This window comes from Trachurus trachurus (assembly GCF_905171665.1).
Source record: "Trachurus trachurus genome assembly, chromosome: 12".
Classification (NCBI taxonomy): domain Eukaryota; kingdom Metazoa; phylum Chordata; class Actinopteri; order Carangiformes; family Carangidae; genus Trachurus; species Trachurus trachurus.
The window spans coordinates 26,109,814-26,132,834 of record NC_139908.1 but is presented as its reverse complement, the minus strand read 5'-3'; the positions used below and the strand labels follow the sequence as shown (position 1 = coordinate 26,132,834).

Sequence of the window (23,021 nt, the reverse complement as noted above, 5' to 3'; positions counted from 1 at the left end):
ATTTTATGACTTGAGGGCTTGATCTTCTTTGTTGTTTTGGTTGTACATGTGATCTTTGTTAATATTGTATATTTTTGTGTTCTGACTTGCCCAAGTTGTTTGTGTTGCTATTTAAAAAGGGACCCAAGGAAGAATAGTCTTCACTATGGTGATGACTGGGATCCATACACAATAGACAAGTAATCAGACCTTCCAGTCAAGAAGAGAAATAATGGATTGTGTCAGTCACAGCATCAGCCTTATCTTCCATATGTGCATTCACTGCAACAGCTTTCCTGACCTCGGGGTCATCTGTTGGAAGCTGATAAAGATCCTCAGGATTATTGGCCACTCACTCTCAGGGTGTTCTGACACATGCAGTTGAACTTATCTTCCTCCTTATGTTCTCATCTTCTCTGTTCTGTCATATTAATGTCAACATATTATTTTATTTTTTGCGGTTCACTTCCTGTTGAAGTATCTGACATACAAGCACACAGCCTTTAATGTCTTTCTTCTCTGTTTCTTCTAACTCATATGTATTTCTTAAACAGTAGGCCTATATTCAAATAAATCATTCAAATAAAATATATCTACAACTGAACAAAACAATCAAATACAGCTCTTATAAAGGAGAAGTTTATTCAAGGAAAAACCTTGACAGAAAAATGCATCCCCTCTCAAATGTCTAGCAGCCTTATCAGCTGGATTTCTTGCAGGGTCTACTGTACATACCTCCAATGTGAGAATCACAAAACCTTGAGAATTTCTGTCAGTTGGCGACAAAGACCTCGAACCTAGATATCTCATTCCTGAGATATTTAGATAGAGATGTGTTGCCTGCTCTAGACACAGAGTCCTTCATATAAAACTCCTTTCTCTATGAGACATCAGTGTGACTTATCATGGTGGCATTCATGAGGATGGTTAACAGAGCTCTTGCAGCCAGCGCATCACCTAGGTAACTGGGTGAGATCTCTTCCCAGCTGAATTCTCTCTTGCACAGATCCCTCAAGATTTCCTTAGACAACACGACATGGCACTAATAATAGTTGACTAAATAGATGAAAGTATCTAGACTGGATACACCTTCCACTCACAGGTGGCAGATTCTGGTCTATGTCACCCCGGGTCTTTCATCTCCTCAGCCCTGTGGTTTTCTGATATCAGGGTCTAATACATCACTCAGGTAGTTTATGTCGACTTTCAGCAGCACAGTCGACAAGAACACAACTATCTCACAGTCTGTGCAGGTGCTGTAACTGACTGTGTTGTCACTAGACCAAGTAACAATGCTGGACAACCTGATGAACATTGTTTGAATATAGGGTGTAGATTATTCTTGTCTTTGTATATCATCTGTGCAGTTTTTATTTTTACTAAGTCAGCTCTCCACTCTCTCCATTTGATATATAGATTATTGGTGAGGTGGTTGTATCCTGTATGGTTTACTATCCTTATGGCCCTTTTTTGCATAATGTAAATAGGTTGGAAGTTGGTTTTGTAGGTGTTTCCCCAGTATGGTAATATGAGAGTGTTATATAGTGTGTATAGTGTTTTTTGATTCAATATGTCTTGTTTTACCTAGTATACCTATACTCCTTGCCAGCTTCAACCTCATATTATTTATTTGGGGAGGTGCACCATAGGGAGGGGCTCCTGGCATGTCTATATCTCCAACTTGACCTGGGAACGTCTCAGGATCAGATCTGGCCAATGTAGCCGGGGAAAGGGAAGTTTGAGGCTCACTGGTGGATCTGCTGCCCTCGCAACCCGACCTCGGATAAGCGGAAAATGGATGGATGGATGGATGGAACGAACAAAGAAGAAGAAATAATTACAACCAGAGAACAACTACAGCACTTTGTCTTTATTTGGGTTCATAAAGCAAACCTGGGCCAGCAAACAGTCATCTGACAGCCCCCCATAAGGCAAAGTTAAATAAGTAAACTGAGGAGGGATGGCTTCAACCGAGTGATACGTGTAACATCTAATACAGAGAGTGAAGATTAGGTTTTAAACTCAACATGTTCTCTTCTTAAAAACAACCATTTCCATTTCCAAGGCAACTTTTCAGCATTTACAGAAGCATCTCCGAGACGAGACGACGCCGTGGACAGGAAGCTTCTTAGGAGCTCTTCTTCTCCTCAAATATGAGGTTTGCTGTGGCTTTCTTGGCTGTGGGAGAAACACAACAACATGTCAGATATCTTTATTATCTATAAAATCAAAATTATTCAAATTCAAGTTTTTAATTTTTCTTTTTCAATCTGAAATAGATGTTTAAGTCAAGCTATTGTATTTGTCAGAAAATGTAATATTGAATTGTTAACCACTCTAGTATTGTGTTAAACTGGTATTTAAAAGTTTAAAAGTTATAATCTGTAGAAACAACCAGACCATTGTTATATATTTTGTTGAAATGAGATTCTTATATTTCCCAAGACCCAATTTTAATATGAATGGGGTTTAAATATTAAAAGTACTAGAATAATATTGCATTGTACTACTAGATAATGTCCCACACAGCCCCTAATACTGCTGTACAGGTGTCTCTTAAGTTACTGTTTTTTAATATACCCTTGTACAATGTAAAGTTGTTTTACACCAGTGTTTTTCAACCTTGGGGTCGGGACCCCACTTGGGGTCGCCTGGAATTCAATTGGGGTCGCCTGAAATGTCTAATAATTGATTTTAAAAATATTATTTTAACTAATTATTTTTCTTTTTTAAATTATTTTTAAAAACACCACACACAATCTTAAACAACTGTATTCTATACTTTCGCTTTCTCAAATATAAATCGAGTTCTAATAAAATGCAGCATATAAAAATATCTGAGCTGACACATGATTGACGGGCGCGATCACATGTGACGTGATCGGGGGTCACTAGACATTGTCAAAATGGGGTCACGAGCCAAAAAAGGTTGGGAACCACTGTTTTACACGTTAAAAAGTAGCATATTATATATTTTATATTTATATTGAACAGGTTTTTGTTTATCTGGATTTTTTTTTTTCTTAAATATTATAAGAACGACCTAGTGTTTACAGTAAATATCAAACAAACATGTTCTGCAGAGTTGCTCACCCTCATCTTTGAACTTGTCAGCGGCTCCGGATGCCGTGTCCGTTATGTTCTTCATCACGCCGTCAATCTTGCCTTCGTTCCTCAGGAAGAACGGTCGGATGATGCGGTTATAAATCTGGACTGATCCGTTAGAGGGAGTGGGAGCCATGCACCACACCAAGAAGGCGCACTGGGAAAGAAGACAGTCACACTCATTAATGATTATAATACTTATTTATATGATCAAAGTGGCCATAGAATGTGTGACCAACCCAATACACTCATATTACTCACATACACATTTCCTAAAATTCATCACAGGTGCAGAGTTGAGACAGATTTAACTGAAAAACTTGATGTAAATGGACCAGCCTATCACAGGACTGACACACAGAACCAAACTACCACACTCACAACTATGGACACCAATGGGCCTGTGTGTGTAGAGTGTGGGGAGTAACAGGGGAAGAAAATATACCAACATCACACAGGGTTAGTCAGCAGCTGTGCACCACTGTGTCACCGTAATCAACAATTTGTGCGTACAAATTTACATGTGGACATGTACCATCTAGATTTAGCTTTTCCTCACTATCTTAAGGTTTAAACCTGACTCTGTGACTCACGATAACATATTGTGTGAATGGATTTGAATATTATGCACCATATCTGAAGTTAGTGGTTTGAGATGAAAGTCTGTCTGTTACTGTCGGTCAGATAACATCAGCACCCACAGCTGGCCAGCTGTGGTGAGGTGTGCAACCTGTGTGGGTTATGTAAACTGTGTGTGTTGGTGCTATTTATTCTGACAAGGACACACCTGGCAGCACATGAGTGTGTAAGTACTCAGGCTGTTGGTGAGGAAGCACACATTCATACAAATACTTCATTAATTACTTCATATTACATAACATTTACATCACTTTTACCACATCTGTCCTTGTCTCCTAAGCTCTCAGTTCCACACAGCTGTAATGTTAGACTCTGTGTATGTGCTGCTACTGTTCACCCACTGCAGTGTGTTGTGATCATCTTAAACTTCGTTTAATACAGTTCTGGGTTGCTCTTTACAATGAGGCTCGTAGAAAATGTATTGATGGTTTATAATGAGGTTATTCATTTGGTGGTGAATAATTTATAAATCATAAATAAACCGTTTTCATTTTTGATGTAGGATCACTATTTGGCAAGATTACGTAAGTCAATGCTAAATAATCTTTCCAACGACTAACTACAATTTATAACTGGTGGAACTGGTGAATCTTCCATTATTGATCTGCAAAATGAAACTCATTAACTATTAAGATGCTGGTGGTGGTTATTTGTCAGTAACTTAACAAACATGTGATGAAGCAGCAGGTACAGGCACATTTACACTGATGCTTAACGCATCAATGTTGATGAATGTGCATTGTCCCAACTCAATAAATAAATAAATGAAATGAATGAAATGATGATGGAGGAAACAAAGGAGGATCAGTAACAGATGAGATATGAGGCTGAACTGTACAGAGACAGGTAGGCTCACTATTTGGCAAGTAACAGGTGGTCACTGTTGTCCTTTCTGATCTATGTGTTCATTTATGAGTTATTAACTGTTAACAAGTTCATCAATAAACTAGTTGAATCGTCTCTATAGGTAGTCTGATTGTATAGTGGCACCTTTGACATGTGTTAACAGTTAAAGGCGGTTTACAGTAGCCAACTGACACCATGACTCAGACACTTCAGTCAGTGCACTGTGTACACAGTACAGTCAGTGGTGCAGAGCGTGAATTTCAACAGGGTTGTGTTGACTTAAATACTGTAAACACTGGGAAACGACAACGGCAACAGGTGTCGTCACCGACCTGGGAGCTGCTCTGCTCTCCTGTGAGTCCCCTGTGTGTGTGTGTGTGTGTGTGTGTGTGTGTGTGTGTGTGTGTGTGTGTGTGTGTGTGTGTAGTGCAGCATGGACAGTGACAGCGTGTGCCCCGTCCTCAGGCATTGTGTTCACAACTTTAAAATGTGTTGTTGTTGGTGGTCTTATGGTCTGTGAACATATTGAAAATGGCAAGTGTGAGTGTGGAGGTGAGAGAAGAGAAGAAAAGAGTAGGGAAAAAAAGAAGAGAAAAGACGAGAAAGTCAAGACAAGGAAAGGAAAAGAAAAGACAAGAAAAGGAAGGGAAAAGAAAAGAGAAGAGAAGAGAAGAGAAGAGAAGAGAAGAGAAGAGAAGAGAAGAGAAGAGAAGAGAAGAGAAGAGAAAAGACAAGAAAGACAAGACAAGGAAAGGAAAAGACAAGGAAGGGAAAAGAAAAGAAAAGAGAAGATAAGAAAGACAAGGAAAGGAAAGGAAAGGAAAGGAAAGGAAGGGAAAAGAAAAGAAAAGAAGAGAAAAGAAAAGAAAAGGAAAGGAAAGGAAGGGAAAAGAAAAGAAAAGAAAAGAAAAGAAAAGAAAAGAAAAGAAAAGAAAAGAAAAGAAAAGAAAAGAAAAGACAAGAAAGACCAGACAAGGAAAGGAAAAGAAAAGACAAGGAAAGGAAAGACAAGAAAAGGAAGGGAAAAGAAAAGAAAAGAAAAGAAAAGAAAAGAAAAGAAAAGAAAAGAAAGACAAGACAAAGAAAGGAAAGGTAAGGAAAGGAAAACAAAAGGAAAGGAAAGGAGGGGAAAATAAAATAAAATAAAAACAAAACAGGAAAGAAAGCAAAGCAAAGGGAAATTCTAAAATAAAATGTGTACGATTCCACTGTGTCTCTGCGTGGCGCCCCTCCCTGGCAAACACACACACTTCCATGCATTGCCAGCTGCTGACAAAGGTCTCAGCCCACAGATAGTCTTTATCATTCCAGTCGTGTGCCCCACCCTCAACACGCTGATTAGCTTAACTCTGCTCAGAACAACTGAGGGTAAACACACACCTTCTCCAGCTGCACACTCACACTCAGGTCGATGTTTTGGTTTCAAACACCTTTACCTTTCCAATATAGTAGAAGGGGAACCAGGAGAGGAAGATGTCAGCGAAGAACTCTGCCACGCTGAAGACTCCGTACACCACCCAGTAGGTCAGCCACTTAGTGTCGTCCTCTTTGGTGGCACTTTCAATGGCTTTGATTCTGAGGAGAGACGGAGAGAGACGGTTTTTATATACAAGACATCATGACTCATGACCATCTGAGCCTGAACCTCCAGTTTGTCACACAGGCTCTCTGTTGTAAATGTCTTCAGGCTCCACATGAACCCTGATGACATCACCTGATTCCCAGCAGAGCCATAAAAACCACGGTGACTATTTCAGTTAGAATCTGTGACTCCTCCACTTTAAAATGTCCAAAAACAACTGGACCTACGTTCTATACAGTGGCATGCTAAAGTTTGGGCATCGCTGGTCAAAATTTAACAGTTAAAGGGATAGTTCAACATTTTGGCTAACTGGCCCATTGCCATAATCCCTATATATATATTTTAGGAGTAGACTATACAGAGTTGTTTTTGAGGTAAATTCATACAAAACCCGTTATTATCTCATAAGGGGGTTGAATGTGCAGGTCACAACTTGTCCCTGAGAGCGTTTTGGAGTTGTTAGATTGTGTAGGCTATTTGATGAGTTTGCTGAGGGAAACCAAGAAATCCCACAAGCCTCCGTAGCATAGCTCTGCTCCACTGTGCTAAAAATAGCTTGCACCGACCATTAAAGGTAACAAACCAATGGGCCAATTTGCCAAAATGTTGAACTATCCCTTTAAGCAAGAGGAAGATGAAATGATCTCCAAAGGGCATAAAGTTAAACATGAAACACTCAGTATCAGTGTATTTTTTCCCCAACGATTTTAGAGTTAAAAAGGGAAACAAAGCAGCAGCCTTTGGGAAACCCAGGAGACTTATAACTTTGACCAAGGTATCAGACAATATATTTACTATTTACACACTGTGAGAGTTTCCATGGGGGTATCCTTTATCCTTTATGCTTTTTGGAGATCATTTCATCTTCCACTTGCTGAACTGTTCACAACAATGGATATATTAACCTTTAAATAATAAAATTATAAACCTTTCCATGCCATGCACTGTATGTTGTTGAGTTCTTTTCTCAATTCCATTCATTCTAAAACCACGGAAATAAGTGATTTTTATCATGGTAACATTTCATTGGTCACCTGACAATGACATCATACCCTCTATGATCACGTGTCAGCGTTGTGTTTCCTGCCAGAAGCTCAACACTGACTTTAATCTAGTAATTAGCCACATCCACTGTGACACTTTTAGTATCTTTCAACTCTATATTTGAATCAGATGAAGTTCATTAGTCTGGGTCTGAAGTTTTCTGGGCTGCTGGAGACATCCTGTCCTCTGTCCACTGAGCTATAGTCAGTCTCTTTGTTCAGTGTTCCTACTGGTTTTAATCCCCTGGTCTGTTTGTTATGGGGAGGAGGACACCTCAGTTGATGTTGTGGCATCCATCCAGGACTACCTGGGTGAGGGTATTTGAGGCACCAGATGTCATCCTTCCACCTCAGGCAAGTGTTAAAGGAGACATATTCTGCCCCTTTCCACAAATTAAAATAGTTCCCAGGTGTCTTAAAGACATGTCTGTGACATGCTTTGGTCAAAATCCCCCAAGGATCAAACATCACAGCTCTTTTCATCCTCTCTAAACAGCCCTGTTCAGAACGGCTGGTTTCAGTGTCTGTCCCTTTAAATGCAAATGAAGCACTGCTTGCCCCGCCCCTTCTACTGGTACCAGGTAGGGGTGGTATTATGCAAATTTGAATCCTAGTTACATCACTGGAAGACAACTGAGGGAAAAGCTCGTAAAACCACGTGGATTTCAACCTAGGGTGTCTGCACATTACGGATTTTTTTGTCAATGCTCACATTTTGGGGGCCGGAAGGCAAAACAAACACCCAAATATATGTTAAAGAGCCTTCAAAGAGTGATATTTCCATAATATGTCCCCTTTCCCCTTGTCTTTCAATCATGTCCTGTGACCTACCTCTAACTGTTGTCACTACAGATGTCAAGGCCTTTTTGACATTATGACCTGAACCGGTGCTGATCTGTCTGAGAGCTGCTGTTTGATAGGTCCTTCTCAGGGAAGACAAAAAGGAAGGAGTCATAATGAGCCCCGTGAGAGGACGTCATGGCCCCATGTTAGTGTTGAAATGAGGTCTGATCAGGAGCAGTGTTATCTTGACAAAAAGCTGGTCTGAAGTCAGTGGTGCAGTGTTTCACTGAGTAACAGTCACCTACACTCAGCCTGTTACTCACATGTCATGAACATCTCAACACAGCCTCAGGGTCACAGCTTTCATTGTTGTATATGTCTTATACAACACTTGGTTCCAACTAAGTCATCTGATTGGACGAGAGTCACTTGTTGAGTGCTGGCACAGAGAACAACAGCACTGGGAATTTAAATATCATGTAGGCCTACTGCTCCACTATTAATTACTGTTAATTAGCTTTACATTAATTAATGGCATCTATCACAGACTGTAACAAACTTTGCAAAAATGAAAACGTTTCCAGATATAACATCTGAAGTAACAGTGGTAGTCAGAGGAGGAGGAGACTGGACACTTCAGCACACTCCTCCAGGTGGGCTCATATGACACTGTCAAGTCAGGGAAATGTTTATGAGTTGCTCGGCAACAGTCCTGTATCAGTGCAAGGGTGGAACTAAACTGTTAATTATATGGCGCTCATAGATCTGTTGCATAAAGGCAGAATCTTTATTGCACTACATTATCATGTGTTATATTAGTGTTCTCTCTGACAACCTGGGAACTTCTCCACCTTGAATAGATTTGTCCATCAAAGTTTCATAGTGAACCAGACATTTATTTACTCATCACAATTTCACATTAAACATTGTGTTCTGTTCTGTAGCTTCTTTGTAGAGCTGTTCACAGCACATTGATTTGTTCAGGCCGTTCTTTTCCCTGCGGGAGCTCACACAGCCACTGTGTGTGTGTGTGTGTGTGTGTGTGTGTGTGTGTGTGTGTGTGTGTGTGTGTGTGTGTGTGTGTGTGTGTGTGTGTGTGTGTGTGTGCCAGGGCTGGGCTCACTGCTCAGTCACAATGTGTGATCAGCTCACCACAATGACTCTGATTCTGTGCCACTCTCACAGAAACCACCAAGGTACAAGCACACCTGGCTTTTATATAAAGACAAGGGACAAAGAACTGTGATAACCAGGAGTTCAGCTGACAAGATGTGAGTTGTTTTGTTTACCTCACTCATTCAGACACACTGTAAGTCTAGTTACATACAGAGTCTGTGGAAAATTAACTGTCCATTCTTTCATATGTTAATCCTGGGTTTCATTAGAGTTGTTGACCCATGAGCAGATGTATTTGTGGTTTTAAGAACCAAAAACCATCTCAATGTAGTTTTACATTTTTCCTCTCTCAGCTTCTCTCTGGAGCTCAAGGAACAATAGTTCTTTGTTTTCTGCGTAATCTCATAAAAATAGAGCAAATTTCACCTAAAAAGTTGAACCACATCAACAACCCGAGAAACCAAATCCTGCAAGGGAGGATGATGGGTCAAGGTGGGCAGAGATTAGAAAGTGGCTGCTGCAGGGTGGTGACTGCTTTGTTGTGACATCACAAAGTAACAGAAGTCCTGACGGCTGGTTTTTTCATACGCTTTCAATATTAATATAGAACCTATTCTATAGCCACACTACACATGCACGTTTACCTTTATACTGTATGACAGTGTCCAAGCTCACAGTTCAGTGAGCCAATCAGCGGCAAGGAGGGTTTGAGCCTCTCCTGTGATTGGCTGATTGTTTTCTGTTTAGAGCAGATTTCAAATAAAAACTGAGAGAAACCAAATCCTGCAAGGAGGTATGATGGGTCAAAGTGGGTGAAGATTAGGGAGTGGCTAAGGGTGGTGACTGCTTTGTTGTGACATCACAAAGTAACAGAAATCCTGACGGGTGGTTTGATACGCTTACAATATTAATATAGAATCTAATCCTCCTTTATAATCACAATAGCACAACTACCTTTATACTGTATGCAGCTTTAATACAAACATCTACCTTTATACTGTATGCAGCTTTAAACATCTACCTTTATACTGTATGCAGCTTTAATATGGAGCTTTAATAGAAACATACTGTATGGAGCTTTAATACAAACGTCTTTATACTGTTTAAGGTTAAAATTGCTCAGTCAATTTTATTTATTATGACACAAGTTACATAATGGAGGCTGTCTGAAGTGTCTGAGGTGTGACATGGTCTGTCTGTCTCTGTCTGAAACATGATGACGGTGGTTTAAATGACTCCTCAGAGGGACTGAGCTCACAGTGGTTCTGTTGAGGAGCAGTGTTCCTGGGCTCATTGTGACTGTCAGCAATACAGCAAACAAGGGATCAATAAATGACTCAGACACAAAAAGTAATCAATACCAATTTATAAACCATGAACTTACTGTAATTTAAGGTAAATCAACTCAGTTAGAACTGAGTTTAATCTCCTACATCTAAATTAACTGAGCCGTTTGCTGAAGCCTGCTCAACTCTGTCTCTTTTACAATGAGCAGTGACAGAATCACGTGGCTGTGTGGTCACTCTCAGACCGACTGTCTCGAGTCACGTTGACATCCTGACTCAGACACGCTGTTTACTTTTATTTTCTGATGCTCGTATTTTTAAATTCGGCTTCCTAAAAATAATGACAGGACGATATCGTTAATCAAAGCTATCAAATGTTCTATTTACGTAATCACAGAAGGAACCAAAGCTTCATCTGCTGAGAATAATCCTGGTCACTCTATATCTGTCTCATCATGGAGCCGCTCTCTGAGGCCTGGAGGCAGACGGAACACAGGCAGAACCAGAGGAGGAGAGTTGCACCTGCACTTTGTACATTATGTTGCATAAGTGTTACTGTAAATATGTCTTATGTGTCCTTATAGATTTTGTTACTATTTCCTTAATATTTTTGCTAATCTAAGTTATTTTATTCTTCTTAGTTATCTTGTCTTTATTTTCATTTCTATTCTTTTGGAGCTGCTGTAGCACAATCATTTCCTGCAAAGGATTAATAAAGTTCTAATTGTATTCTTTTCTATTCTATTCTAGCAGAGGGTTTACCATGTTACACAGGGCACCAGTCCCTGAGATAACTACTGATTCACGGGTGTCACTCCCTTCGAGTCTTAAAATCCACAGTTTGATATGAGGAAATTCTAGTAGGCCTATAGGCTAATTAAATCCTGATGACAGGATCATTTAAGGGGAAGCACCAGAGCTTTGTAGATAGAGGAAGTAATGACTGTAGAGACGGTTATGACGTCTCTGTGGTTGTGGGGAAGCTTTGAAAAAAAAAAAAAAAATCAAGCACGCACATTCAAGATAAGATTGCTCAGAAAAAATGGAAGTGAAGACTAATACACCTATGATAAACTCGGAATTACAGTGTAATATGGACAGCGCAGTGACTTAACTGAAGATATGAACATGGTAACAACAGTTATGCAAACTCTGAGGTGATCGAAATCCAAACAGTGTTGTTTCCGTGTGCGTGCGTGCGTGCGTGTGTGTGTGTGTGTGTTTGTGTGTGTGTGTGTGTGTGTGTGTGTGTGTGGGAAGTGGTGGGGGGGTGCGGCCCTGCCCCTCCTTGCATTCAGAATAAAACACTCACGATATGTATGCTGGATAAAGGAAGCCGATGAGGTTACACAGCAGCGAGGCTCCGTAACCGATGACCAAGTAAATTGCGATGACAGCGATGACAACTGGAACAAATCAGAGAGAAGGCCTTTGTCACCACAAATATATTCAACTCCACATATTTTATGACATTTGGTTTAAAAAAAAAGAAAACTATTGCTAATCAATAACAGCAGTGATGTTAGTTTAAGCGGTTCAGGGAGTGATGACTCGTCGCCTCGGGCGGAGCTGCACGCTGTGGGCTATTTTCCCCGTGTGATGGAGTCTCCGTCTCTCCGTGTCTTTTTCCATCAACACTCACCGAGAGCGATGTAGGTCCTGCTCACTCCGGTCCTGGCCTCGATCTTCTCCAGGACATCTGTCATCAGGTTCTTCTCGCGGAGGAACTTTTCAAACCTTTCTTTAATCCCCTGCGCCATGATTGCACTTCCTCCTTGTTCTTCTGCGATGCTGCCGAATTACGAAAATGCGCTGAATTGAGCTGTGACACCGTTGAAACCCAACGCAGCGCTGTTTCTCCCGGGGGGCGTGGTGGAGGAGGAGGAGGAGGAGGAGGAGGAGGAGTGGAGGAGCCGCACTGAGAGGACAAAGCAGCTTCCGGTCGCAGCCTTCAAAGTAAAAGCAGGGAGTTTTGAGTTATGTAACTTGAATTAAAGCAACACTATGTAACTTTTTTTTTTTTTTTTTTTTTTTTACCTTAAAATATTGTTTCTGAACTCATTAAGTGGTAGAAAAACAGTCAAGTAGGCTAGTAGTTTAGCCTAAATGAGTTCAGCCCCAACTGTCAGCACTTTTAAATCCAGGTTAAAAACATTTCTCTTTTCACGTGCTTATAGCTGAGAACTTAAGACTTTATCTATTTTATTTCATTTTACTTTTATTTGCTCTTGCTTTTAACTCTGTTTTTAGTGTTTTGTTTGTTTTTATTCTGTCTTATGCTTCTTTTTTTAATGTTTTGTCTTTATGTAAAGCACATTGAGTTACCTTGGTATGAAATGCGCTATATAAATAAAGATGCCTTGCCTTGCCTTGCCTTTAGAAACATTATATTAAAGCCAATGGTGTTGCTTTAAAGCAGAAGTAAGCGATCCGGTGGTTTTGGCTAACTTCTTGTCAGCCGATGGAGTTAGCAGTCCCCGCCCTCGTCCCTACGTCACCACATGCACTCGCATCCCTTGGCTGCACACACAGAGAGGACCGCCCCTTTATGCCGTTCTCTCTCCTCATTGGATACAAGGAACGTTTTCTCCTCGGCATACAGCAGAGCAGAGTGACTGACAGACCCGTGTTTCAGACCAAACACTCTATATAAGTGATTGCTGTCGGAAGATATAACTATTTAAGACTTATATTAACACAAATATTCCGCTTACTTCTGCTTTAAGGCCGGTAGTGTTGCTTTAAGGATATTTTTATGCTGCTAACTCTCCTTACTCTTTCAGTCTTGTTTGTTACTACAAGGATCATCTCTACCGAATATCTGCTTAAATTAATTATTCAAATTCCAAAAAGAAATTTGATCGATCAGTTCCCAAAACTTTTGTCCTCGATAAAAATCCCACACACAGAGACTATTTTTCATTTATCAAACAACTAAAATAGCCATGTGTTTCTGGAAGAATACGGGAACCTTTCCCTGCTACTGCCAACTACATAAGTAAAGATTTGTGCATTTGTGTACCCCCATGTTTTTCTTTTATAGGAATTTAGATCTTGACATGTGTTCTAGTTTTATGTGTTGTTAGAAGTTACTGTATATTTCCTTTCATTTCTGATCAATGAAAAAAAGAAGGGGTTCCTTTAGGGCTGCAAATTTATTAATAATCACTTTGTAAATAAGAATATAGGCCAACTGTATTAATAAAAACCCAGTTAAATTTGGCACATGTAGGCTATAATTTCAACTGTGAGGAGATATATTATCATGTGCATACTGTAGGCTACACACTGTGCTCCTTCAACTACCACAATGATTCATCGATATTTCTTTGTTAAACTTTACTTAACTCATATTAGATAAATCAGTACTAACAGTAAATGTTGTTTTTTGCTGTTATTTCAACACTGGAAATCCCACCCCAAATTAGTGCGTTGTGTATTTTTACTGTGAAAGAAACAGGAAATGAGTGTGTCCTCACACAGCCACAGTGAGTGTGGCAAGCTTGGTGAGGCTGCTGCTCAACAACACTAAAGAAAGTGAAGGATTTACCCCTTGGTTCAGTCTTGAAGGCATCATATTCTCCCAAGTTATGTAATGTGACAGAGAGCTCTGCCCGTCAAAGACTGTGGGTTGTTGATGTTGGACACAGAGCACTGTCAGGACAGACACTGTCTCTACTACTGACCTCACAGCACAGAGATAAACCCCCTGACAGGTTAAAGTCAGGGCACAATCACTGAGCCTTCTGCAGCCGGCCACACCCTTCCTTGCTTTGATGACATTGCAAAACACAACCACTGCCATAATTATTTCAACATCCTGCAGAGAGCAGCCAGCAGCTTGTTTAAATGGAGGCGATCCAGCATCTTTCTTTTAGAGGATAACAGATGACGGGGAGCTTGGGTGGTCTTATATTATCAATTTGATAGTTCATGCTGTACATTTCTATTAAATAAATGTTCTAGAAGAAAGGCTTTGTTCTGTTTCAGTAGAACTTGATTTGCTTAGATCACATTTTTGCATATTATTTGCATTGTAGTGCATCATGTTGGGTTCCGGGACTGACTCCCAGAATTCATTAATTCTGAGAGTATTTACATCCACATCACATCATCCTGCTGTAGGACACTTTCTCTAGATGATGAGATGAATGTCTATATACCGTTAAATCTGTGGTGTTTGATAATTATGGCTGAGAATCTGTTGAAACCCACAGACCAGGAGCAGCCATACTCCAAACACCAGATCATTTATATGAATTGGCATGAACATAGTAGAACATACTTAATGTAAATAATACATAGCCTATCTGTATTGTATTACATGCAGCTTTGATGAAGGGGTGTTATGAGTGGTTAGCTGGATAGATAAATGGATAGATAGATAGATAGATAGATAGATAGATAGATAGATAGATAGATAGATAGATAGATAGATAGATAGATAGATAGATAGATAGATAGATAGATGGATAAATGCTCAGTTACAGTCTATCTGATCTATACAGTCAGTCAGTCAGTTGATGACCAGCATAATTGTACAGGTTACCCAGAATAGTCAGGTTCACTTAGACCAGGAAATGAAAACACATCCTGGAGATGTTGAACCTCCTTCAGGCCTCTGCTCTCTGGATTTTTTGCTAGACCCTTGTTTGCTTAGGGTATGCGAGGCCACATCCTCCAAAAGGTGCTACATTGAAATACATTGAGTTACGCAAGACAGACTGGAACATATTTAACACACACTGCCTCTTTGACCAGTTGCTAAGAGTCTGAGCCATATTTGCCTGCAACCTTGTTGACCAAAGGTTTCGTCACAGAGTTTGAAAAAATGTGTGCGAGTTATCACGGGACATAAGACTGTGGCTTCCATATACAGAGCACACTTATTGAAATGAATTTATTTTTTCATTTCTTTTATATTTTTTATCTTTATTTTTCAGTGATTTTGTTTTTACCTCCAATAATCTGTCCACAGATTAATTATAATGATTATACAAATATCATCCAGCAAATACAATATAGGACTGCAACAATTTTAATCAGTTGAACTTGTTACCATAGCCTACTGAAAAAAGCTGTAGCTAGTGGGCACTGGGAAAAATTGGTGGCATGGCACACCAGCAGACCCTAGCATCTATCTCAGTTCCAATTTTTTTTGTTTTTGGAAAATAACTCAGGTTCAGTTTTGAGCAATGTTTCCCCTTGAATTTATCTCAGTAGCAGTGCTGTTGTCCATGAGGATGTGACCCCAGCCTGTACTGAGGCCAATCAAAATAGTATCAAATCAAAGACCAGGCTCTCCTCTCCCCACTCATAACATACCTGCTTCCTCTTGCCTCCCTCTGCTGAAATACATTGCATATTTGTGGCTGTGGCACCAATTTTTGTGTTTCTTATGACTTTAGATAGTAGATAGGGATGAATAAGCTACACCCACTTTTATAAATCAATATGAATACTACAATACCAATACTTTAGGTTAAGTTACTCCTTGCTCCTCCTTGCTCCTTGAACACGCGTGGCAGATTTTCTGGATTCTGCCAACCACGTTCTGAGCTACAGTCTATGGTTCTGAGGTACAGCTATTTTGTGTCTGTGGCGCCCCCTATGGGTCCTAATGGGTCGTGCTAGACGGTACCCTTCCTCCGAGACACCAGGGGACGCTGTCAAATAAATTCACCCATATTGCTGCCTTGAGGTGCAGTCATAATTATAGGAATTCACACACTGCTTGTTGATATCAAAAAAGTTTGCATCTAGTAATGTAAATGGTTCAGCCGATGCGACCCAGAACAGTAAAACTACATAAATACAAGAAGAAAATTCACGGGGTATCAATATGAAAAAGACGTGATAACCGTGTAACCCGATAGAAGGGATATTTGAAATGGGTAGCTATGCAATGTAACAAGCTGAAGCTTAGGAGTCCCAGTTGCACTTAAACACAGCATTGCGTCGTTGTGTGGTTGAAGAGGTCCAAAGATGCAGCGAGATCGAACAAGTAACGCCAGTACGGCTGAAAAGTAAGTTTAAATCACTTTACAGCTTTACGTGTAAAATATATGTGTATATACTACTTAATTATCGTGAATAAAGTCTCTCTGTTGACTTAAATATCCTAATACTGAGTGTATTGTCTCCTCGTCAGGCCCGACCGGGAGGCCGCCATAATGTCAAAGTACTATGACGGAGTTGAATTTCCTTTCTGTGACGAATTTTCCAAATATGAAAAAATGGCCAAAATAGGACAGGGAACCTTTGGGTGAGTGTTACACTAACTTTTTATTGTGTGTTTTATATTTGTGAATGCTATTGCTAGCTGTGCTAACGGGAGGACGGTAGCCACACGGAGAACCCCGGGTCCACACCGGATGTTCCCCTTTGTTTATGTTACAGTCCGGAGCTATACGTTACAGAGGACAGTGTGTTAGGTAATAGAGATAAATGAAGTGGACTGTAGTTAACTGTCTGTCACTGTACGTGGTGTGTCCACGGGGTTAGGGGGTGTGGGGGAGTAGTGACTGTGATGGCAGGAGAGGTGCCAGAGCTCGCACCCTCCCGTTGTATTAAAGGTCCAGTGTCAAGGTTTTTTGGCAAAATCTGAATATTCTATTCAATAATAGGCTATATTTGTATAAGTGTATAATCGCTATGAAATAAATGGTGTTTCTGGAGTGGACACGTAGACCATCCAATACTGGTTTTGGGCCTAGTCCCTTGCCTGCGTCCAGTGATGACTTCAGATTTGAAGTATTCAATTGTTGCACTATTTGCCAGCACGGTCTTCTCCCTATGTGTATTTCAGAAAGTCTCAGCCTCTTTCATACCTAAATAATGTGACTAACCTGTTGCCAGGTAAACAGGTTAATCAAGAGCTGTTTGACCGGCTGTTTTCTTCTAGCAATTCACTACTGTTCCAGTCTTGTTACCACTGTCTGTACTTTTTTGAATTGTGTTGTTGGCATTGAATTCAAAATGGGCAACAATGAAATGTATCATCATTGACACACATCTGATGGTGTGCACTGCAGACTAGTTAGTGGTCTCTGTGTAAGGGCTGTTTTTACAGGGTTATGAATAAATTATGGTTTATTTTGTAGTTTTTCGTGGTGAGACTGATTATATGAATAGCATTACAGCTGTGTAAACCTTTTCCACTATGCTGTACAGCACAGAATGTGATGCACATCAAAATATACTATTGAGAAGATGTACACTACATCAATGAAGCTAGAAGTAATGTCTGTAACAAGCTGGCTACAGCAATCTTTTTTGCCTCACATGTGATGCAAACGCTCGGATGTTTATGTGACAGACGACCAATAACACATTACATATTATGTAGCAATGAAACATCCCAGATGAGTCCTAGTTCTTGTCTCTACCTGATGACAACACAGGATTCACAGGGCAAATCTTGGAATGAGATAGGTGAATTAATACAAGTAGAGAAAGTTGAGCCATTAAACAAATAATGCTTAAGTTTGGATTTCTGATTTTGATAAGTAGGAATCAAAGAAATGTTGGTGTTATAACCCTAGCTGCTGGATGTGTAATTCTCTCTTCTCTTTCACAGGGAGGTTTTCAAAGCAAAGCACAGACAGACGGGGAAGAAGGTTGCGCTGAAAAAAGTCTTGATGGAAAATGAGAAAGAAGGAGTAAGTGTCCATTTAGAGTTTACTGCTCAATCCACTCACCAGCTCTGAATCTGAGATATTGTGTCTGTGCTCAGTGTTTCCTTTAGCATCCATTCATGTCATTTATTCTGAGACATTCTGTAAACTGTCTTCTATTTAAATATTTACTAAAGCATCACAATTTTCCATCCCGTGTGTCTTATATTCACAGTGCAGCTTATGTTTCTCTTTGTATCAGTTTCCAATCACAGCGCTGAGAGAAATCAAGATCCTGCAGCTGCTCAAACACGAGAACGTTGTCAATCTGATTGAGATCTGCAGAACAAAAGGTTGGTGTTACGGTCAACCAACTTCTGCCTTCTTCTGGATTTGTACAGTTACATCTTAAGCCATGTATAGCAGAAAATGTCTTCAGTTAGAAGGACGAATAGAAAATAAGCAGAAAGCATATTTGCGTATTATTAATTTGTTGATGGATGGAGGTGTTTCATTCTTTGTTTTCCTCTCATTGTTCTCCCAGCTACACAGTTCAACAGATATAAAGGCAGCATCTACCTGGTGTTTGACTTCTGTGAGCACGACCTGGCCGGGCTGCTGAGCAACGCCAATGTAAAGTTCACCCTGGCCGAGATCAAGAAGGTCATGCAGATGCTGCTGAATGGACTGTACTACATCCACAGAAATAAGGTGAGGTACATGTTTGTTTAGAGATGAGGAGAGGCCACTGAAATAGTCTGCAATATCAATCTTAAATCCAAGATATACCGTTAGTAATGTCTCATGGCATGTGGCCTTCTGTTGGATCAGATCCTCCACAGAGACATGAAGGCTGCCAACGTACTCATCACCAGAGACGGCGTCCTGAAGCTGGCTGACTTCGGGTTGGCCCGAGCCTTCAGCCTGGCAAAGAACAGCCAGGGGAACCGCTACACTAACCGCGTGGTCACACTGTGGTACCGGCCTCCAGAGCTGCTGCTCGGTAAGACACCAACACAAAACTGCACAAATTAGTGTTGTTAAGTAGGGATGCACAATAGCCTTTTTTGTGAAACCGATACCGATAACTTCCTGCTTCCAAAGGCCGATACCGATAACCAATGACATATCATGACACCAATACTATAAACAAAACCAAAAACAGTTTTGACTCTTGAAATGAAGATATTCTATTAGCAAGCCTTTTAAACATTTGTGAAAAGATATCAAACAAAACTATTTGATCACAAATTAACATCTATTTAAATTGATATAAAAATAAAGGCCTCTATTGCAGCCTTGTCAAATTCAGTGTGTCCTTTCCAGTGGACCTCACTGGCCAAAATGGCTGCTACAGAGACTGTAGTTCATGGGCCCCACCTCCTTACATCATGGGCAGTGGGGATAAATATGTACTACGGACACTTCGTACATGCATACATTATCAAGGCCTTAAGTGATGTATTTGTTAAATAATAAGTAAAATGACCCAGAACGTATTCAATACTTTTGAAATAGTGAAAAACAAACTTGTGAGGAAGACTCTAAAGGAGCTGTTTGTAAGTTTTGCTCTCTCTACATAACCAACTGGAGCCATAAACAGCTTTTAATTACCGATCTAGACAAACTGTTGAGTTCAGCATCAAACATAATCCCCTCACTTTCTGTGACCTCCTTTCTTCGACTGAAGTTAGCTAAATTGCTGAGCCAGCTAACCCCAGTTTGATTCTTGTGTGCTCTGGAAGTGCAGCCATTTTTTCATGTTTATAATTTTCATGTTACAAATACACAATATTCGTGTTTCAACGATATTTCGCCTGCAGGAAAGAGAAAAAAAAGGCCTCTAGAACTGATGCAAATATTTTGACTCAGGATTTAAAATAAATACAAAGTGGATAAAGTGCATTCCAAAGTTTAAAAAAAAAGTTTAAAGGTTGACTATGTAGAAATACAAGAACAACAACAGAAAAAGAATTCCAGCAGTCGATTGCCAGACCGTTGCTAGGTAAAACGGGCCGTTGCTAGGGACTCCGCTCTGATCAGAGGACAGCAGAGGAGGAGAACTAAGCAGGATATTTACCTTATGTTTCATTTTTACCGTCATTAACAGCATAATAAATGACTTGTAGCTTGTTACAGGGACAGTGGAGGCTCTCTGCCTTCCACACCGCTGCTGCTCAGAGCCTCCGCTGTCACTGCTCTCCTCAAGTTGGAGAAAAAAAAAAAAAAAAAAGGAGCTCCGTGGCACCGAAAGTCCGCGACGATAAACGTGTTTATGACAGATAAGACTACACAAATACACCCATCATCCTATATGATAATCCATTGATCCACCGATTGATTATTAAAAAGGCTTGGTTGGAAACAAACGCATAGGACCGGGAGGAGGCAGGAAAACAGCTGAGAACTGAGCCACGTGTCGGCTACAGGCAGGTACGAATGTAAACAGAACGTTGACAGAAAGTCATTGTCGAGCCCGTCAAAAAAATTAAAAATAATAATTCAGACTAAAAAAAATTTTTTTGTGGAAAAGCAATACTTTCATTCTGTACCCCTCTAAAGGCCCCATGGATGTATTATTTTTGAAAAAATATAGCTTTTAATAAATATTCTACATATTCAACCTTTAAAGGATTTTTGCTTGGCTGGTTCCTTACATATCATTTAGGTGACTGAAGGAGGATCTTGCGCTACTTTCCAAACTACCAAACTAATAACTACCAAAATTATGACCGAGTTGTTTTCCGACATGAGGGAGTATTCTGATGAATTTTTTCAGTCAGAAAGTTGTTTTTCCGATTATACCGACGGCACTTGAACGCAGCATTCACTGCAGGCCGTTCAGGTCTCATGTAGCAGTAAGAGCCCTTGATTAAAAAACGACCCACACCACAGTGCTGACAAAAATATATACTATATCTTATCGGGACTATTCATTATGATATTGGACTTATTGGAATGACGTCATTGGATAATTATCGTGCACCCCTAATGTTAAGTTTAGAAACTTCTTGGTGACCAGTGAGGGAACCCATGTTTTATGTCAGAAATGTTATTTTATTTATTTTACATTTGTTTCCAAAGAGATGTTATTACGTTTTATAAAAGAAGTCACTTTGCTGCTGTGAGAATTATTGTAATTTAGGTTATTCTCATATTTCATTTAATGTCAAAATTTAAAAATAAGAAGCAATATGAGTATCAATAAAGAGCTGGTTAAACTGTAGTGTATTGATGAGCTATATTAGACACAGCATTATACAGCTCCCATTTAGAAACTTGTCAGATGAAGCCTGGATCAGGGGCCATGGTAACTGTTAATATTTGTGTATTTATTAGGTCATACCTTCATTGCAATGTCGTTCCCTACATCGTGCTTCTGGTCAACATTATCTGTGAATTTGTTGATGTTTTTGCCAGGTGAGCGAGACTATGGTCCACCCATCGACCTGTGGGGAGCGGGCTGCATCATGGCAGAGATGTGGACCAGGAGTCCTATCATGCAGGGCAACACAGAGCAGCACCAGCTCACTCTCATCAGCCAGCTCTGTGGCTCCATCACCGCAGAGGTAAGAGAAGACTGACATCACGTGGAGACCGCTTCTCTTATTGTGTCAACCGGATCCTGACCTGTTTTTCTTCATGTACATCAGGTGTGGCCCGGCGTGGACAAGAAATATGAGCTGTACCAGAAGATGGAGCTGCCCAAAGGCCAGAAGAGGAAAGTGAAGGATCGTCTCAAGGCCTACGTCAAAGACCCGTACGCTCTGGACCTGATCGACAAGCTCCTCGTCCTCGACCCGGCAACGCGCATAGACAGCGACGACGCACTTAACCACGACTTCTTCTGGTCCGACCCCATGCCGTCAGACCTGAAGAACATGCTCTCCACCCACAACACCTCCATGTTCGAATACCTGGCCCCGCCCAGACGGAGAGGCCACATGCCTCAGCAGCAGCCCAATCAGAACAGAAACCCGGCCACCACCAGTCAGACTGAATTTGACCGGGTCTTTTAGTGGTGGTTGACCACTGACGAAACCCTGCCTCAGATGTTTCAGTGTTGTGAGAGTATATGATCAACACTGTGTTTTTATTTTTTTATTCATTTGCTCAGTTCACTGATGGATGAGTAGGACATGCAACTGTTGGAGCAGATGTAGCTCATTCTGTTGGACCTCCAGGTAAACTCTCTCAAATGGTCCCATGTGCTTCTAGAGTGTACATGACATGTTGACTTGACCAAGTCATTACATTGTAAATATTTAATGTTATTTCACGTTCAGATGTTTGAATAAAAGGTGTCAACCCCAGTTTTTGACAAACTTTGTTGGGTTAGACTGTTTTGTTTGTTTTTTTGAAGGAAGTTTGCTTTCCCATGTCTTCTTCTTGATGAATGTCAAGGCTGGAAATGACAATATATTTTTATGCTAAGTAACACTATATACACCACCGGTACATCCTGATGACAGGGAGGACACAGGATCTCCTGAACCTGACAGTGACAGTTGCTCCGGGGAAGAATTCTGTCTCATCTTTATCTGATGGAGTATCATTAGGACACTGGCAGGCTCAAATGTGACTGAGAGTAGAGAAGTTGGCTCTGATCGTTTTTTCTCCTGAAGAACACAGTATTTAATCTATCACATTTTCAAAATAAAAGAAAACTCCTTAAACTGACTGAGTTTGTTCATTAAAATGTAAGTGCAGTGAAAGAAAAGTCAGGAGTTTCTAAAAAAGAATAACATTCATATAAAACTGCTCAGGTGAATGCATGTTGAATTTTTTTTATTTTTTATTTTTACACAGTTTTAACTTGCAGCAGAAAACAGTTCAGTTTAAAGTGTGTTATTGTAAAAGAGGTAATGTTCTTTTCACTTTCTGACAACATGGGTACACCTTGATTTTTTTTTTTTTTTTACAAGTTCCTCAATAAAACAAGGAAAAAGCTCTAAATGTTGCTTTATCAAGTAATTATTTCACGTGTGACCATTTCCCTTGATACACATTAAAGCAGAAGTAAGCG

General features: G+C 40.2%; 2 protein-coding genes across 2 annotated transcripts; one reads left to right on the top strand and one right to left on the bottom strand.

Moving 5' to 3' along the window:
• Nucleotides 1-1,834: 1,834 nt before the first annotated feature.
• On the bottom strand, nt 1,835-12,251 carry reep5 (receptor accessory protein 5). Its single transcript, XM_083983893.1, has 5 exons — nt 12,022-12,251; nt 11,692-11,785; nt 6,006-6,144; nt 3,073-3,241; nt 1,835-2,157 (listed from the first exon to the last, which is right to left on the bottom strand). Exons 1-5 carry the CDS (start codon nt 12,137-12,139, stop codon nt 2,108-2,110), a joined length of 570 nt encoding a protein of 189 aa, XP_083840019.1. The 5' UTR covers nt 12,140-12,251; the 3' UTR covers nt 1,835-2,107.
• Nucleotides 12,252-16,325: 4,074 nt separating this feature from the next.
• cdk9 (cyclin-dependent kinase 9 (CDC2-related kinase)) lies at nt 16,326-22,467 on the top strand. The gene is made up of 8 exons (XM_083983314.1): nt 16,326-16,405; nt 16,531-16,644; nt 17,959-18,040; nt 18,258-18,348; nt 18,540-18,706; nt 18,827-18,998; nt 21,416-21,564; nt 21,649-22,467. Exons 1-8 carry the CDS (start codon nt 16,365-16,367, stop codon nt 22,012-22,014), a joined length of 1,182 nt encoding a protein of 393 aa, XP_083839440.1. The 5' UTR covers nt 16,326-16,364; the 3' UTR covers nt 22,015-22,467.
• The last annotated feature ends 554 nt before the right edge of the window (nt 22,468-23,021 follow it).

What these genes read in the sequence shown, in the direction of transcription:
- reep5 (XM_083983893.1), bottom strand. Translation starts at nt 12,139, where the DNA reads ATGGCGCAGGGGATTAAAGAAAGGTTTGAAAAGTTCCTCCGCGAGAAG. An exon ending in CAGGACCTACATCGCTCTCG is followed by an intron (nt 11,786 to 12,021) that starts GTGAGTGTTGAT and finishes GATTTGTTCCAG; the next exon opens with TTGTCATCGCTGTCATCGCA. An exon ending in CCTTCTACTATATTGGAAAG is followed by an intron (nt 3,242 to 6,005) that starts GTAAAGGTGTTT and finishes CTTCTTTCCCAG; the next exon opens with TGCGCCTTCTTGGTGTGGTG.
- cdk9 (XM_083983314.1), top strand. Translation starts at nt 16,365, where the DNA reads ATGCAGCGAGATCGAACAAGTAACGCCAGTACGGCTGAAAA. An exon ending in AACGCCAGTACGGCTGAAAA is followed by an intron (nt 16,406 to 16,530) that starts GTAAGTTTAAAT and finishes TCTCCTCGTCAG; the next exon opens with GCCCGACCGGGAGGCCGCCA. An exon ending in GCCTCCAGAGCTGCTGCTCG is followed by an intron (nt 18,999 to 21,415) that starts GTAAGACACCAA and finishes TGTTTTTGCCAG; the next exon opens with GTGAGCGAGACTATGGTCCA.